The 18,204-nt window shown below is 37.6% G+C and overlaps 1 protein-coding gene across 2 annotated transcripts in view; it reads right to left on the minus strand.

The window, feature by feature from the left end:
• LOC137175613 (uncharacterized) overlaps positions 1–18,204 on the minus strand; it is a 249,120-nt gene that overhangs the window by 55,424 nt on the left and 175,492 nt on the right. For both annotated transcript variants that reach the window (XM_067581398.1, XM_067581399.1), the window contains one exon: positions 15,510–15,680. In XM_067581398.1, coding sequence (XP_067437499.1) covers positions 15,510–15,680 — 171 coding nt within the window. The remainder of the gene's footprint in view (positions 1–15,509; positions 15,681–18,204) is intronic.

Consider the following 18,204-nt stretch of genomic DNA (forward strand, 5'->3'; position numbering starts at 1 on the left):
GACTGAAACTCTCTCACAAGAATTTTCGCAGGTGTTTACCACACATGAAGAAATGTTTAGTACATGTTGTACTTCCTGCCTCTGTCACCTTATCATTCTTGTTAGGGGCTTTTATTTCCCGTAAAGGCAAAGACAAACTTTATTTGCATTATGATTCTTTTCTGAGAGGCGAGAGTGGAACATGCACAAAGTTAACAGATAAATCTACAGACTGAGGCTGGATGCACATTATACGATAATTTGTTGGAATAAAGAGCAAATCTGACTGCATAAGCAACAATCAGAGTTAACAAACATATAATTTAGGTGTAAATTATGAAGAGTTTAATATTTTAAACTCTAAGGACTGTATGAGTGAAAAACAGAAGTACAGAAATCTCTCGTGTAAAATAATCTAAACTTTGGCAGAGAATTGTGTTCATGTAGAATCACATCAATCATAACTGAGAAACTTGGTTGTTCGGCCTTTAAAGACACTTTGATTTGTATCTCGTCCTATATAGAAACAATCACCTCACTCATTAAATATGTGGCCTTTGCTGTGTGATGAAGCTCCACTGCCTGTTTTATCTGAATCTTGATCTGGTTAATATCAGATTAAAAAGATAAAATTGTTTTTTATAGTTTTTATAGACGATAGCAGAGACGTTCTTTATTTCAGGCGGGAAAACGCTGCATACTATATATTATAATAACTAATGCAGGGGACAATTTTCTGCAGAATATGAACTTAAAGTACCTTTTTTCTGATAAATCTATAACTTTCACTTTCTTTTTTTATTTTTATATTTTATCCACAGTTATCCAACAAAACTGCACAGAAAACACAGACCACAACATACGAAGTCTGACAAATAAATGGATGAGACAAAATTAAACTACACAGATACACAAACATACAAATATGCACATACATCCACAAAATATAATACTTATTATGGTGCTGATTGAAACTCCACAAAATAGGATTAAACAGCTTCCTGGACTTTACAGGGTTTCTGTAGGTTCATCAGATTAAATTTAAGACTTTTAAAGACATTTTTAATATCACAAAAATGCAATTTAATACATGTTTCACTGTCACAGTATTAAAGATATCAATAAAAACCATTAATGATCATAAGGGCTGGAATTATTTACCAGGTGCAATGTGAAATAAATGTCAATTTAAATTAATTTCACATTTTTGTCATCACTTCCTGTCAGTTTATAACAATCATAACTAATGACTCATTAATGATGAGCTGGACGTGGATCAGCAGCAGATGAATTAAATGAGGATCCCGTTTCTTTTTGTTGTTTTTTCTTTTTGTTTGTTTCTAAAATAAAGAAAATCTCTGAGACACAAAGCTGTGCAGTGTCTGTGTGAGTGTATGAACTTTGGTGGTGGAAGTGGTTGTGATACAAGGGGCACCAGCTAAACTCTTGCCTAGGGCACCAAACTGGTCACAGCCGGCTCTGCATACAGTAAAATATTTTGGACCCTCTTCAAAGAAGTATAAATAAATAAATCTGTGCTGTTTGGAGTAGGGAATTACCATTTAAAGACTGATATTTATACAGCATTAACCTGCTTTTGATTTTTGGAAAGTGCCACATTCATATCAGAAAATTCTCAATCCAAACACCAAACTTTTATGTTTTAATGCCACTTTTAGCATCTGGATACTCTGAACTATACTGCAGAGACTTGCTATGCCATAAAAACTGTCTCTCATATACGTCCAACCCTCAATCATTTGTAGCATCATTTGTTTTTTACTTCATATTTACCTGTGATGTCTGCATCGCATATCTTAGATCCAGTTTTGTTTGCTTCTCCTATTTTTTATTTTATTTTTTATCTTTAAAGATTTATTTTTTAAAAAGTGCATCATATCATTAATTAAAACATTTTTTCTACAACACATTAATCCCAACTTAAACCACAAATTATGAATTATGTAATAATAGAATATATGTTAAAGACAAAGTGTGTGATCTCAATGTAAAGTTAAAAACAGGATTGAAACCTCCTTTGCACTTGAATCATACATACAGTATAAATCCCCAACGTCACCAACTAGTGGAAATAATCTTCTGGTAAATATTTCTGTAGAAGTTCACACTGTGTGTTGGGAACATGTTTCACCTCATTTGCAAAGTGAGATAATTTCTCCACTTGAGTTCATTTTGACACACCAGCTCTATAATGTTCAAATCATTTGTTATCATGTTGATATGTGACATATATGTCAAAATATATCATATTTCCCTTTTGTTTAACATGTAAACAATATAAATTATTGTAAAAAATAGTGCAAAACTAATTAGAAGTCATTAATATTTTTTCACCCGTCTGCAATGTAGAAATCAAATCTCATTTTAATGTTGACTCATCTGTTTATATTTGTTTATGTCCACTACAACAGACATTTTCTGTGAAACATATTAAAATGTATTTTCTCTGTAACGGTTTTATTAACTATTAATGTGTTAAGTAGACACATAGGAAACCTTCTCGTTTCTCATCAATTTCTGGAAGTTTTACATTTAACAGAAGTTCAGTAATTTTTGTAGGTGTACAGTGTAATATTAAAATTATTATTGAATTAACTTAATAACTTTATTGGTTGATTTAACAATCGAAATACATATTAATAAACATGTTGATGTTAGTTAAGAAAATAGCATGCAGCACATCATACTACATTGTCAGCTACTATTTAAAATATGCGACACAGAAACACATCATACAAGACATATAAAGCAATAAATTGGGAAATATTAATGTTAATATAAATTTAGACACTAATAGAAACATGAAGAACAGAAGCACAGACATGAAAAGCACAAATAGTTCATAAGATCCTGAACAATAATCACTGTGACTGAATTAAACATCAACTTGTAACAGTCAATCTAAAATAAACACTCACATGACTACAATGAGTGTTCTAACTTTACAACCCATCAGATCAATATTGTCATCAATCGCCTTTTAATTTCACTCCAGACTGAAAAGCGAGGTGTGCATTTATATTATTAGATTATTTGATATTTAAACGGTAAAACGTTTTCTTACTCCACTTCCTGTTTTGTTAGTTATGCTGCTCTTCTGTCATGTCTTAATCTCTTACCTGGAAACTTATTTATCACAAGTTGACAGTTATTGATCACCTCTTTGCTTTGGGACTTAAGTTGTCTCATTTTATACAACAAAAGTAGGTGATCAATCATCTTTCTGTTCTTTCTGTTTATTGAGTTTGAGAGAGAGAAGTTGTTAATGACCAATTTAGGTTAAAAGCAGATGCTGTAAGCTTTTAATGGCCTTTAAATCACAGTGTTATTGTTAGTTACAGATGTGGAAGTTATGTATATAGTGAAGTTATTGGAAGTGATTTGCTGTTAATTGCCATGATTGCACTAAACTATAATGATGTGTGGTGAATGGTGAGGCAGGAGCTGTATGACATGCAGGTGTTACCAGTTAAGGCTCGGTGTGCATGTTATCTTTATTAGTAAAGTTAAATACCATATTCTTGTAAAATCTATGGTTAGATCTAATAGTTATTATACATCTCAACTTTTCTTTATGTTGTGCATAGTAGTAATGAAAGATAATTTACATTATTATATGATTTGATTGATAGTGGTTGAACTACTCTTTGCTACTCGTTATTTTTCATCACTTTGGCTGATAAGTTAAATTAGTGATTATTTCCTCAATAACGTGCATCAGAGTATTATTATTTGCAGTTGTTTCACTCGCTATATATTCCTTTTATATGTGTTTCAGAAGCACACACCCTCCTATCCTCATACATCTTTAAATGAGGCAACAATGAAGGTTCAAGTTCAAGTGGAAATGACCAAGTTTGTCATTTAACCGCTAAAACTAAGAAACAGTGACTAATCAGACGTCCAGCAGCGATTCCTCTCTTCACATCAGCAGTTAGTAACCTTGAGATAACCTTCAGATAACCTTGAGCAACAACAAATCTGCCAGTCCTGAAGATTGCATGCTGTTATTTGTCAGCAGAGGGATGCTAACTGTTAGCTTGTGGACGACAGAGTAACATCAGACAGCTTGATGATCCCTGACTGTTCCAGGATCAGCAGCTTGGACAGCGGTTGTGTCTCTTTGCTGCAGAATGTTGTAATGATCCACCTGAGCTGTACAGGAGAGCAGGAGGAGGAGAGAGACTGGAGACTCTCAAACCTTTATCACACATCAACACATTATTTTACACCAAATACCTTTTCAGTTGACTGTAGCTTTGATGTGATTCAGAAGACTCCAGAGAGATGAATCAAGCCACCGAGGCTGAAATGTTGCTTAACAGGTTAACTGTTCACAGCATGAAGCAAAGAAACACACTGTATTAAAAACACAACAAGCACAGATCAGAAACACCTGCAGCTTCATCAAATTCCTGCTTTACAAAGAAAAACACACCTGCCAGCTGTTATTTAGCTGCACTGTACATAGACAAAGTCCCAGCCATAAGTATCTGTGCTGTATGTGTCAGAGCAGGACTGACTAACATTTATCAGTTAGACTCAACAACATGAACAGTGACGCTGATCAGAGAGTGAAATCTAACGCTGCATTTTACATGTGAAAGCAGAACTGCTCCAAGTATCAAAAACACCTCACTGATATTCATTATTAACATTACACAGGACAACCTGATATTTATTGATCAGCATTGATCACAGAGACACACTGGTACAACTAAATATTAAAGTGAACACAGACTGAGCTGTCTGACCTTAAACCAGATGATTTGTTCTCACCTTCCTCTGAAGAAAAACATCCACCATTTTATTCAAATCCAAGTCTGATTCATTTTCCAAATGACAGAACTGAGATGTTTTCTTGGTTTTCTTTAGAGACGCACAAATCTCACTTTTTCTCTCCTGATACTGACTCTCAGTACTCAGAGTATCTGTTGATACTGAGTACCGATCAATACCACTGCTCTCTTTTCCCCCAAATTACAATCTGTAAACCTGATTGGGATCATTTTAATGTGAGAACATGAGGTCAGAGATGCTGTGGCAGTAAAAACTGAGTCAGCAGCTGCTGAGACTGAATGAATGTTGAAAAACCAGCCACAGTTTGTGACCAGTAATAAGAATAAAAACTAAACTGAAACTATTTCATTCATTCATCATCATTTATCATCAATGACTTATTATGGCAGCTTGAATCTGCTGAAAATACAGTCTTTTAAAAGTTGATTCATGAGTTTTATCCTGTAACATTTTTCCTTCAGAAGTTAAAAACGATACTGATGTGATGTTTTCTTTCTGTGAATTACAACCTGAAACTGTTTCTCTCTTATTGTGGAGCTGCAGATTCACCCATAAACTCTGGAAAGACATGAAGACCTTCATAGTTCAAAACTTTTCCCTTTTCTTCAAAGATGTTATTTTTAGTTTCTATTTACATGATAAAGACAATGACTCTTATTTAACTTATGAATTTATATTTTATTATTGCAAAATTCTACATCCACAAAGTAAGTTTAATAAAACAAAACATCCGTTTAGAGCTGCTAGGATTAGTAGATTAATCAAACAGAATGGGGAACTATTCTGATTATTGTTTATAGTTATTTTATGAAAAAATGACAAAATAATGGTTCTAGTTTGTCAGATGTGAATATTTTCAGTATATTTTTTCACTGCTATAATAGTAAACTTGTTAACTTTGAGGATCATTTCATTTCAGAAAAAGCTGCTCAGCAATAAAACCAACATTGTTAAGCGTTCAGCTGATTGAGGCAGTGGAGGAGAACAAACACCTCGAGATCTACACTGATAACAAACTGAAGTCAAACTATCACACTGACTTTATTTTGAAGAAAAGACAACAACGGCTTCTTTGATTCTGACTGTTTTATGTTGAGATCTTTTTATACGTTTTTTATTCAGTGTTATGACATTCTGCATCCTCTGTTGCCATGGTAACGCTGATGCTGCGCAGAAGGACTTGCTCAGCACAATAAATGGCACTGAGCAAGACAGCCTTACCGACATCTACCAAACCCGGAACCTGTCAAAGACTGAAAACCTGCTGCTTCACCCACAACACCCTGTTCAGTGAGCTTCAGCTCCTCCCATCAGGCCCACGTCTTCAGGCCTCCAGCTGCAAAAGTAACAGAGCGAGGAATTCCTTTATCCCATCAGCCATCGCTCTCTATAACACACAGCAGCACATAAAAACTCCTGGTACTCACAGCAGTACTGTAGTCAGTGCTGCACAGTGGAAAGTATGGTATTGTGTATATTTCTGGGCTGCATTGTGTCTTCTCTCACATTGAATCTTTGTACTCCAGGAGCACTGCTGGACGCTGCTGTGTAGTAGTTTAGTGTATTTTATGAAGGATGTGTGCCATGTGTGGACTATGTCTTGGATTGCTTTTTTCTTCTTAGTGTGTGTTTTTCTTTTATTGTGTTTGTTAAGTTTTGGACAAACACTGCAAACCAATTTCCTTCTTAATCTTAATTCTTCTCTTTTTTTTGACATTTCATAGACAAAATGATGAATAGAGACATCCTTAACTAAATTTACTCTCCTCTCCTCACATGTTTTAAAATGTCTGTTTTCATGTATTTATTCCTCCTTATTGTGTGTGTTCAGTCTGTATGGGCTGCTGTTTTCTTGTATCGTCACATGGTGGCGCTGTTTCCTTGTTTGTATATTTCACTTGATTTCAGCAATAAAGTTAAAGAATAAAGAAAACACAGACAATCTAAAGTTAGTAAATTTCCTGGAAAGAACCAAGTACTTTAGCAGTAATTTATAGGTCAAATAAAGACAGTGTTCAGTTGGTTCACTTCCAATGAATGAATTCCAGTTGCTAAGCTAGCATAAGCTAAAGTCTTTTAGTCAGTTCACAGCAGGTCAGACAAACATGCAAACATGTTTCATCTGCAGAAAAACACACAATTCAACATATATGAGAATAAAGTTTCCAATAATAAATGACTGATGAATAAATATTAACTCAGGTGGAAATGGAAATCTATAAATAGATCAAATTACACAGACAATTTATTCCCTGGAAACTTTGAAGAAATTAATGAGAAATTATAAGAATAATGGAGCTTTAAAATAAAGCATAACCATAAACTCAGATGGCGTCCTGGTGGTCCAGTGGTTAGACAAAAAACATCTAACAGATCCACAGAAACAAAACAAAGAACACAGATTCAATCAAATATGCTTCATTTATATACAAAGACAGAAACAATAACTACAATAAAAATAGATGTTATACATGAAGTTGAAGCTTGACACAGAATAAAAACACTGCAAGTTCATTTATTTCAACAGATGTTTATTAGAATTTGGTCTTTGTTTCCCTCCACCATCATCCCACCACCCTCCCTTCACAAGTCTATAAAACTTCTCAAAACCAACGTTACACAATGTTTTACACAAAACTAACAAACATACAGGAAGAAAATAAACCAGTAAAACACACATTAGATTCACATTTTAGATGCACAGCATATAAAACAACAATAATCAGTAGATCAGTGGATAAAATGAGTTTGAAGAAGTGATTTAAAGGAAGATAATGACTTATCAGACTGAGCTCCTCAAACAGGTTGATCCAGAGCCCTGACAGCAAAGACCAGGACCCAAATTTATCTGTGCTGATAATCAGCACTAATTCATTTCCCATCACTCAGTGTCAAGTTATAGAAAAACAAGCTGCATTCATGCAAATGGTGGCTTTATTTATTTCATGATTCATTAGTTTTAAACTGCTGATGACAGAGATATATTTCAAAGAGATGTAAGGACACATAAGTCAACAGCAGGTTTAGCTGGAGATGAGTTGGACAGTGGAGAAGATACATTTCATGTTTTAATGAAGTTGTGCCCAAAGTCTGTTTGCACCATTATCACTGTGTGCAGTGTTGTACAATACATGCAAGATGCTGCACTAATGCAGAAAACAAGATGTAAAGGATGTGATTGGATAGAGCTGGATCACATGATCTCACCTACAAGTTTCAATTATATAGTTATTGTTAAAGCCTCCTGATTGGCTGACCAGTGTTTACTTACAGCCTGATGCAAATGACTTGTTAAATATCGTTATGAGATATAAACTATTCATTTTGACATCATATTCTTGCATCATCATCATCATCATCAACCTTTATTTAAACAGGGAGGGCCATTGAGAGCAAACTCTCTTTGACAAGGACGCCCTGAGTCCAGTACATATAAAAGAACATGAAAGTTACATTAAACATCAGCAACAAATCATATATAAGAACAATAGAAACAATAATAGTACATATAAAAACAATAAAAGCTCTTAAAAATGAAAATATCAACAGATTATACGACAAACAGGCCAAAGACATCAACATAAGGGACAACATCAATTCAAACACACCTGCATTCACACTGCTCTATGTCAGTCAGAAGAGATTTAAATTGATTAAAAAGGATTATTTTGTCTCATTTTACAAGCTTCTGCAGATTGTTTCACTTCGTACTTAAAAGCCAGTTTCACAATCTCAGTACTAACATGATAGTTAAAAAAACATATAAAAGCATATAAAAGCTGGATACCTTTAATATTTACACACAGAGCAACTCTGAAATGTCATCTGGAGCCATGAAGAGCCTTTAAAAGTAATCAATCAAATCTTTCCAATCAATCCTAAAACAAACAGGTAACCAGTGAAGTGATGATAGAAATGGAGTAATATGATCTCTTTTCCTGCTTTTAGTTCAAAGTCTGACAGCAGCAGTGTTCTGTGCTGGTTTTATAGATATTATTTGAATATGTTTTAATGGTGAAAACAGGACTGGACCAGCTGCTGATATGATCATCAAAACTTAGACTGGAATCAAAAAATACAAAGTTTTTCACCACAGAACCAAGATATGATTTGACCTGCATGCAGGTTTTCTGGACCAATGATAAATTCTTTCTGAATTGAACTCAATGAAATTTGTGGACATCCAATCTGTCACATCTGTCACATCTGGGCCCGTATTTATCAAGCGTCTCAGAGCAGGAAATCACTCCTAACTGGCCAAAAATGATCAGAGTGACGCATCTCTGCTTCTACTTTTAGGAGAAAAAGCCTTTTATCAACTTTCCAAACTTGGTAAATGATTCGTATCTCTGCCAATATTTCGGAGCTGCAGGAGATGGAGTTCAGGCAGAGATATTCCCTGAGAGGAGAGATGTTTTGGGAACGCTTGATGACACTGAGCTTATTAAAAGATTGTTTGGACTAAAACAGAATCATTAGTGAGACTGACTTTGTGTGTGATGCAGAGGAGAACACATGATGTTTCTACAGAACATCATTTAAATAAATACAGAACGTCCTCACAATGTTACACTTTATGGTAACGGAGAAAATGCAGCTGTGCAACAGTGACGATTCTGTCAGAAGCCACAATGATGGAAGTCATGAATCAAACTTTGATCTGGCTTAATGCACGTCGTAAAGATAATGAGCATGACGAGGGTCCTCAGTTACAGCCCACTAAAACTTTGATTTACACACAATCATGTCAGCTGCATAATGAAGGATATCTCAACTTCATTACAACAGCTCAAATATTTTATAGGCTTATTTTTTTATTGAGGCTCCTTCAAATAACAGCAGAGCTACAGCCTGATATTTGAGAGAGGAGGATGCACCTGAACAATATATGTTTCTATTGTTACGCTGTATTTACCTTCATGTAGAGAACACAAGTTAACTTGGGGTGTAGTTGAAAGAGGAATTGGACAGTGGAAGAGAAGATGTTCTTCATGGAGAGGGTTTGCAACATGTGTCTGTGCAATATGTGCAAGATGCAGCACTATTACAGGCTGTGAAACCATGTGGCTGAACCAAGATCATTTCACACAGCTGAGTCTAATTACCTGTTATCTTCATTAACATATAGGCTACATTTATCTCTCAGGCTTTCTTTACACTTTGTAAATATCATCTTATAATGAATTTTGGCATCATAGTTTTGTTCCATAACCTTGGTAAGTTACCTGCCTGGTTACCTGCTTATACACATAATATACCAAATTACCACTGTTTCATATTTCCAGCTGAGACTGTGAGAAAACTACAACACGTCATCATTATTTCTACTTTGCTGCTCTGACTGTGGTAAAACAGCCACGTCTCACTCTCTCCCAGGAGTAATCCGTCTCCTGCTGACAGTCACAGTAAATTCTCTTCTGCTTCATTAATTAGTTTTAGTCCTCGTTAACTCTCAGTGTGATTCTGAGACGCTTGATAAATATGAGCCCAGGGTCAGAGTCTGACTTATAACACCTGTTTATTAATCTTTTCTGCATCAAACAGCTCATGTATAACACATCTGTAAAGTGCTGATTCAACAAAATCCAGAGATAACTGTTCAGTTTGTAGTCAGTTAAGAGACTTAAGTGAAGATGACAAAATCCAGATCCAGACTCTGGTCCAGATGGATCATCAGGATCCAGCTGATCCTCTCTCAACACACACTCCTGGATGTTCACTCACACTCTGACAGAGATCATCACAATCTGATGAGAGAAGAAGAAACAACAGAGGTCATAAATCAGTGTTTAGTGAGACTCACTTCATCAGCTGTCAGTCAGTGATGCAGCACATCCAGTATAAAGAGCAGCAGGGACTTCAGTCCTGTTCAGACCAGAAGTGGAAAAGCTGTGCAGCGTAGCCTGCTTCCTTTCAGCTCTCATGTTAACATGTTGGAGTGAACACACTGAGCTCCAAGCTCACACACCTGCACAGACTTTTGCTATCAAGTCTGTTTACTCTGCAGATTTCACTCAAGTACACAGAGGAAATAAAGTGCTGAGAGTCATGAACACATCATTACTGCAGAAACAGAGACATTCACTCATCAGTTTACTGATGGATTTACTGTTGATACATGTCAACTGTTAGAAAAGTTGAAAGCTACAGAGTCTCTGTGGGATTGAAGATCTTTCCTGCTATTAAATCATCACATGACAATCAGTCAGAGCTCTCAGCTAAACAGCTGCTGTGATTCCTGGACTTCAGCAGAGGTTCTGGTCTGTATAAAGACCACATGGTTACTAAACGTAATGATGCTTGTGTGAAATCAGAGCCAGTGATTTGCAGGCTGCAGTCAGACTGATCTTAGAGCTCTGACAAAGATGAACTGATCAATTCTTTAGTGTTGAAATGAGAGAACAAACACTTTCAGATCAGATTTGATGGTAGGACAGTTTGATGATGAGGACCACTGTCTCTATACATCTTGTAAGGCTGTCAGCTGTAATCCAGCTTTATTTCCTGCAGACATGAACACAACAACAACAGTCGTCTTCACATCAACTCAAACACATGATCACAACAAGCTTCTGGCTGATCTGATTGGCTGACTGTTCTCTCTCTCTCTGTCTTTCTGTCCAATCCTGAAGCCTGTCACCATTCTCCTCTCACAGCTTCACTGAGGAAAGCAGCCACTGAGAAGGTTGAAGGTTCACCAGGAAATACTGGATCTTTGCTTTGATACTAACTGTGTTTAATACAAAACTGCTGAAACCAGCACAGACTGACTCCAACTCTCTACTCACAACAGAATCTCCAGTCTACAGTCTGGACTCTCCTTAAGATCAGACAGCTGCTTCACGTCCGAGTACTTCAGGTTATTTCCTCCTAGAAACAGAGATCTCAGATGGGATGAGGGGTTGGACTTCAGAGCTGAGGCCAGAGAATCACAGCTGGTCTCTGACAACCTGCAGCCCCACAATCTGAATAAAGAATAAATGACGTCACTTTAGAAAACAAAGTTCATGCTTGAAATCATTCAATGTTTCATAATCTGTTCAGAGCTGAAGAAGATTTAGAATGTAAAAGTTTAGAAAGTTGTAGATGTGATCTCTAGATCCCCTACGAGACAGCCAGAGTCAGCTGACCATCCTGAGTCACCACAGTCCCGTAAACTGCGGCGGGTCCACAGACTGAAACTATTCATGTCACGCTTTACGGGACTGTGGTGACTCAAGGCAGCTAATATAGCAGCTAGCATCTACGTTACTTTTACACTTAAAATAAGATTTTTGTGCACGTTGTAATAACTGGATTTAAACAAAGTGGACATTTTACACATCATGCTGCTCTAACTGAACCATTTACAACAAGTAACCACTGCACACACACAACACAGAGCACATGTACATGTTTACTGAGTAAAGACACAAATGCAAAGATCCATCTCTGGATTTCAATAATCAATTATTGATCATTCAAATAAGAATCGCAATTAATCTGAAAATCTATTTTTTTGTCCTAATGTTTAGAAGATGGAAACTCCAAACAGCTGAACCCAACAGGATGCAGGTTAAAAACTGTCAAATAGAAAAGATAAAAACAGAGTTTCAGAGGTTCAGAGTGAATTATCCAGTGTAGATTTTTCTTGTTATATGAAGGTTTTAAATGTGCAGCTCAACATTGTTCTGACAGTCAATGGACTAAACCACTGAAGAAGAAAATAGATCCTCAGTGTGGATCAGCATAATATCAGCTTTATGTCTGCAGTTTAGTGTCACCACAACTGTCACATCATATTAATCTCAGCACAGAAGTAAAAAATGGTGTCTGACCTCAGAGTCTCCAGTTTACAGTGTGGACTCTCCAGAAAATCACACAGCTGCTTCACGTCACACACGTCGTTGTAAGACAGATCCAGATGTCTCAGATGGGATGAGGGGTTGGACTTCAGAGCTGAGGCCAGAGAAGCACAGCTGATCTCTGACAACCTGCAGCGCCACAATCTGAATAAAGAATAAATGATGTAGATTAAAATCCATTTATAATCCAATCAGATGTGTTCAGGTTTTAAATGTGTAGTTCAACATTACTATGTCCTCATCAATGAGCTTTTCACTAAAATGAGCAGAGTAACTTTGTCATTGTGTTATTGTGGATCATCATGATGTCAGCCTTCTACAGACATCATCCAAATGTCACCACAACATTCAGACACATATTCATGTCAACACTGATTCATGAAAAATACTTTAAACACCTGCATTTAGATCAGTGTGTGTGTGTGTGTGTGTTTTCTGAATGATCAATATCAATGATCAGACATTATTCATTAAAACACATTAAATAATATAATAAAGAAATATTTCTCCTTCAACAAATAAACTTGATCTAGGGCTGTGTGATTAGTGAAATTTAACTTTCGATTACGATTTTGGCTTCCAACGATTATGAAAACAAGATAATGGAGATAAAACGATAATTGATTATTATTGTCATTTCGCAGTGATGATCTCGTTTTGTCTTGTGTTATAAATCCAGCAAACCTCTTTCCTTTACAGCGGTGCGCTTTCGCTCCTCCTTAAACGCCTCCGACAGGCGTTGAGCGTCTCTGTCCACAGACTAACCTGCCTTCACCAGGCTGACTGACAGCTGGGATTTACTGAACCTAAATAGTTTGCATGTCGGCTCCACAGGAAGAAATCAACAGTGTTTGTACTTATTGATTCATTGGTTTTATTTCCTCGCCCACTGTAGCGAGTGAATCTGCCTGTAGTGAAACCGGAGGTAACGTTAGCTGGGAGGCTAGCGGAGGCTAGCTGGCTGTGCTTCCCTCCGGTCATGCTGCGGCTAACGCTCCGCTAGCCTCCCAGCTAGCCCCGGCTCTCCGTCTGGATCCAACCGGAGCACCGAGCCCCGGTTTGTTATTCAGGTTAAAGTGGGAAGAAGCAGCGGGTCTGTCGGGCAGCTGAGTGAAGTGGAGCCTGCGGAGGAAACACCGGGACCGTCAGGATGAAACAGTCCGCAGAGGAGCTGCTGTGTTCGGCTGCAGAGATAGGAAACACCTCGGCTGACAGGATGTACCACTCTGTTTGGAAAAAACGTTTTCTTTTTGGTTTATAACAGCTATTGGTAACCAGCGTATGAGGTGCATTACCGCCACCTTCTGCTTCGGACTGTGGACCAAAGATTAAATCCTGCACATTACTCCTGTCTGTCTGATAAACTCAAAGAAAACTACTGCTCCTCCCACTTGGCAGGTTCATGTGTTTTAATGCTGAGCTCCTGAACTCCAGTCTTCATAAGTTCTTCCTTCATATATTGTCTTTCTTGATCATTAATACAATCTATGATTGCAGGTGTAATAGCCTCCTCAGCCAGGTGGAAAAAAATATGTGCATATATATCAGCATTGGCAAAAATGAGAGTCAAAAAGTAATTGTGTTAAATAATCGTGATTATGATTTTTGCCATAATCGAGCAGCCCTACCGTCTATACAAACTCATGTTGTTCAGCCAAACACAAGTAAAAATGTCAAAAAGACTAAAACATGACACATTTATATGTTTTAGGTCTACATGTGCAAAACAGTTGAGCAAGAATAATAAAAGACCTGCATCACTTGCAAGAGTTTCATCATTATGTACATTTAAAACACATAAATGCTATCCCATAATGCAACACATGGACTGTCAGTACCTGCTGTTTCAACTTTATCACTTTGAGCACAGACGGCAGAAACTGAAAGTCTGCTCATTAGTTCATCTGCACTGTTTGTATTTGTGTTGACATCAGTCTGATACCTGCAGACAGCTGCTGGCTGGCGTTAGCTCCCCGGCAGGTAGAGACAGACTGAATACAGTAGAATCTGCACACTGTTCAGTCCACTTCCACGCTTTCACATCTCGTAGTCAGAGATAATATCTCGTTAACAAACACAAACCCAGAGCTCAGATCAGTGTGTGGAGTCTTTTTTCAGTCTGTTCCTCTTGTAGATGTGATCTCTAGATCCCCTACGAGACAGCCAGAGTCAGCTGACCATCCTGAGTCACCACAGTCCCGTAAACTGCGGCGGGTCCACAGACTGAAACTATTCACGTCACGCTTTACGGGACTGTGGTGACTCAAGGCAGCTAATATAGCAGCTAGCATCTACGTTACTTTTACACTTAAAATAAGATTTTTGTGCACGTTGTAATAACTGGATTTAAACAAAGTGGACATTTTACACATCATGCTGCTCTAACTGAACCATTTACAACAAGTAACCACTGCACACACACAACACAGAGCACATGTACATGTTTACTGAGTAAAGACACAAATGCAAAGATCCATCTCTGGATTTCAATAATCAATTATTGATCATTCAAATAAGAATGGCAATTAATCTGAAAATCTATTTTTTTGTCCTAAAGTTTAGAAGATGGAAACTCCAAACAGCTGAACCCAACAGGATGCAGGTTAAAAACTGTCAACTAGAAAAGATAAAAGCAGAGTTTCAGAGGTTCAGAGTGAATTATCCAGTGTAGATTTTTCTTGTTATATGAAGGTTTTAAATGTGCAGCTCAACATTGTTCTGACAGTCAATGGACTAAACCACTGAAGAAGAAAATAGATCCTCAGTGTGGATCAGCATAATATCAGCTTTATGTCTGCAGTTTAGTGTCACCACAACTGTCACATCATATTAATCTCAGCACAGAAGTAAAAAATGGTGTCTGACCTCAGATACTCCAGTCTACAGTGTGGACTCTCCAGAAAATCACACAGCTGCTTCACGTCACACACGTCGTTGTCAGACAGATTCAGATGTCTCAGATGGGATGAGGGGTTGGACTTCAGAGCTGAGACCAGAGAAGCACAGCTGGTCTCTGACAAACTGCAGCCACTCAATCTGAATAAAGAATAAATGATGTAGATTAAAATCCATTTATAATCCAATCAGATGTGTTCAGGTTTTAAAGGTGTAGTTCAACATTACTATGTCCTCATCAATGAGTTTTTCACTAAAATGAGCAGAGTAACTTTGTCATTGTGTTATTGTGGATCATCATGATGTCAGCCTTCTACAGACATCATCCAAATGTCACCACAACATTCAGACACATATTCATGTCAACACTGATTCATAAAAAATACTTGAAACACCTGCATTTAGATCAGTGTGTGTGTGTGTGTGTTTTCTGAATGATCAATATCAATGATCAGACATTATTCATTAAAACACATTAAATAATATAATAAAGAAATATTTCTCCTTCAACAAATAAACTTGATCTAGGGCTGTGTGGTTAATCAAATTTAACTTCCGATTACGATTTTGGCTTCCAACGATTATGAAAACAAGATAATGGAGATAAAACGATTATTGTTTATTATTGTCATTTCGCAGTGATGCTCTCGTTTTGTCTTGTGTTATAAATCCAGCAAACCTCTTTCCTTTACAGCGGTGCGCTTTCGCTCCTCCTTAAACGCCTCCGACAGGCGTTGAGCGTCTCTGTCCACAGACTAACCTGCCTTCACCAGGCTGACTGACAGCTGGGATTTACTGAACCTAAATAGTTTGCATGTCGGCTCCACGGGAAGAAATCAACAGTGTTTGTACTTATTGATTCATTGATTTTATTTCCTCGCCCACTGTAGCGAGTGAATCTGCCTGTAGTGAAACCGGAGGTAACGTTAGCTGGGAGGCTAGCGGAGGCTAGCTGGCTGTGCTTCCCTCCGGTCATACTCCGGCTAACGCTCCGCTAGCCTCCCAGCTAGCCCCGGCTCTCCGTCTGGATCCAACCGGAGCACCGAGCCCCGGTTTGTTATTCAGGTTAAAGTGGGAAGAAGCAGCGGGTCTGTCGGGCAGCTGAGTGAAGTGGAGCCTGCGGAGGAAACACCGGGACCGTCAGGATGAAACAGTCCGCAGAGGAGCTGCTGTGTTCGGCTGCAGAGATAGGAAACACCTCGGCTGACAGGATGTACCACTCTGTTTGAAAAAACGTTTTCTTTTTGGTTTATAACAGCTATTGGCAACCAGCGTATGAGGTGCATTACCGCCACCTTCTGCTTCGGACTGTGGACCAAAGATTAAATCCTGCACATTACTCCTGTCTGTCTGATAAACTCAAAGAAAACTACTGGTCCTCCCACTTGGCAGGTTCATGTGTTTTAATGCTGAGCTCCTGAACTCCAGTCTTCATAAGTTCTTCCTTCATATATTGTCTTTCTTGATCATTAGTACAATCTATGATTGCAGGTGTAATAGTCTCCTCAGCCAGGTGGAAAAAAATATGTGCATATATATCAGCATTGGCAAAAATGAGAGTCAAAAAGTAATTGTGTTAAATAATCGTGATTATGATTTTTGCCATAATCGAGCAGCCCTACCGTCTATACAAACTCATGTTGTTCAGTCAAACACAAGTAAAAATGTCAAAAGACTAAAACACGACACATTTATATGTTTTAGGTCTACATGTGCAAAACAGTTGAGCAAGAATAATAAAAGACCTGCATCACTTGCAAGAGCTTCATCATTATGTACATTTAAAACACATAAATGCTATCCCATAATGCAACACATGGACTGTCAGTACCTGCTGTTTCAACTTTATCACTTTGAGCACAGACGGCAGAAACTGAAAGTCTGCTCATTAGTTCATCTGCACTGTTTGTATTTGTGTTGACATCAGTGTGATACCTGCAGACAGCTGCTGGCTGGCGTTAGCTCCCCGGCAGGTAGAGACAGACTGAATACAGTAGAATCTGCACACTGTTCAGTCCACTTCCACGCTTTCACATCTCGTAGTCAGAGATAATATCTCGTTAACAAACACAAACCCAGAGCTCAGATCAGTGTGTGGAGTCTTTTTTCAGTCTGTTCCTCTTGTAGATGTGATCTCTAGATCCCCTACGAGACAGCCAGAGTCAGCTGACCATCCTGAGTCACCACAGTCCTGTAAACTGCGGCGGGTCCACAGACTGAAACTATTCACGTCACGGTTTACGGGACTGTGGTGACTCAAGGCAGCTAATATAGCAGCTAGCATCTACGTTACTTTTACACTTAAAATAAGATTTTTGTGCACGTTGTAATAACTGGATTTAAACAAAGTGGACATTTTACACATCATGCTGCTCTAACTGAACCATTTACAACAAGTAACCACTGCACACACACAACACAGAGCACATGTACATGTTTACTGAGTAAAGACACAAATGCAAAGATCCATCTCTGGATTTCAATAATCAATTATTGATCATTCAAATAAGAATGGCAATTAATCTGAAAATCTATTTTTTTGTCCTAAAGTTTAGAAGATGGAAACTCCAAACAGCTGAACCCAACAGGATGCAGGTTAAAAACTGTCAAATAGAAAAGATAAAAACAGAGTTTCAGAGGTTCAGAGTGAATTATCCAGTGTAGA

The sequence above is a fragment of the Thunnus thynnus genome, chromosome 23 (genome assembly GCF_963924715.1).
Source record: "Thunnus thynnus chromosome 23, fThuThy2.1, whole genome shotgun sequence".
In the NCBI taxonomy this organism is placed as follows: domain Eukaryota; kingdom Metazoa; phylum Chordata; class Actinopteri; order Scombriformes; family Scombridae; genus Thunnus; species Thunnus thynnus.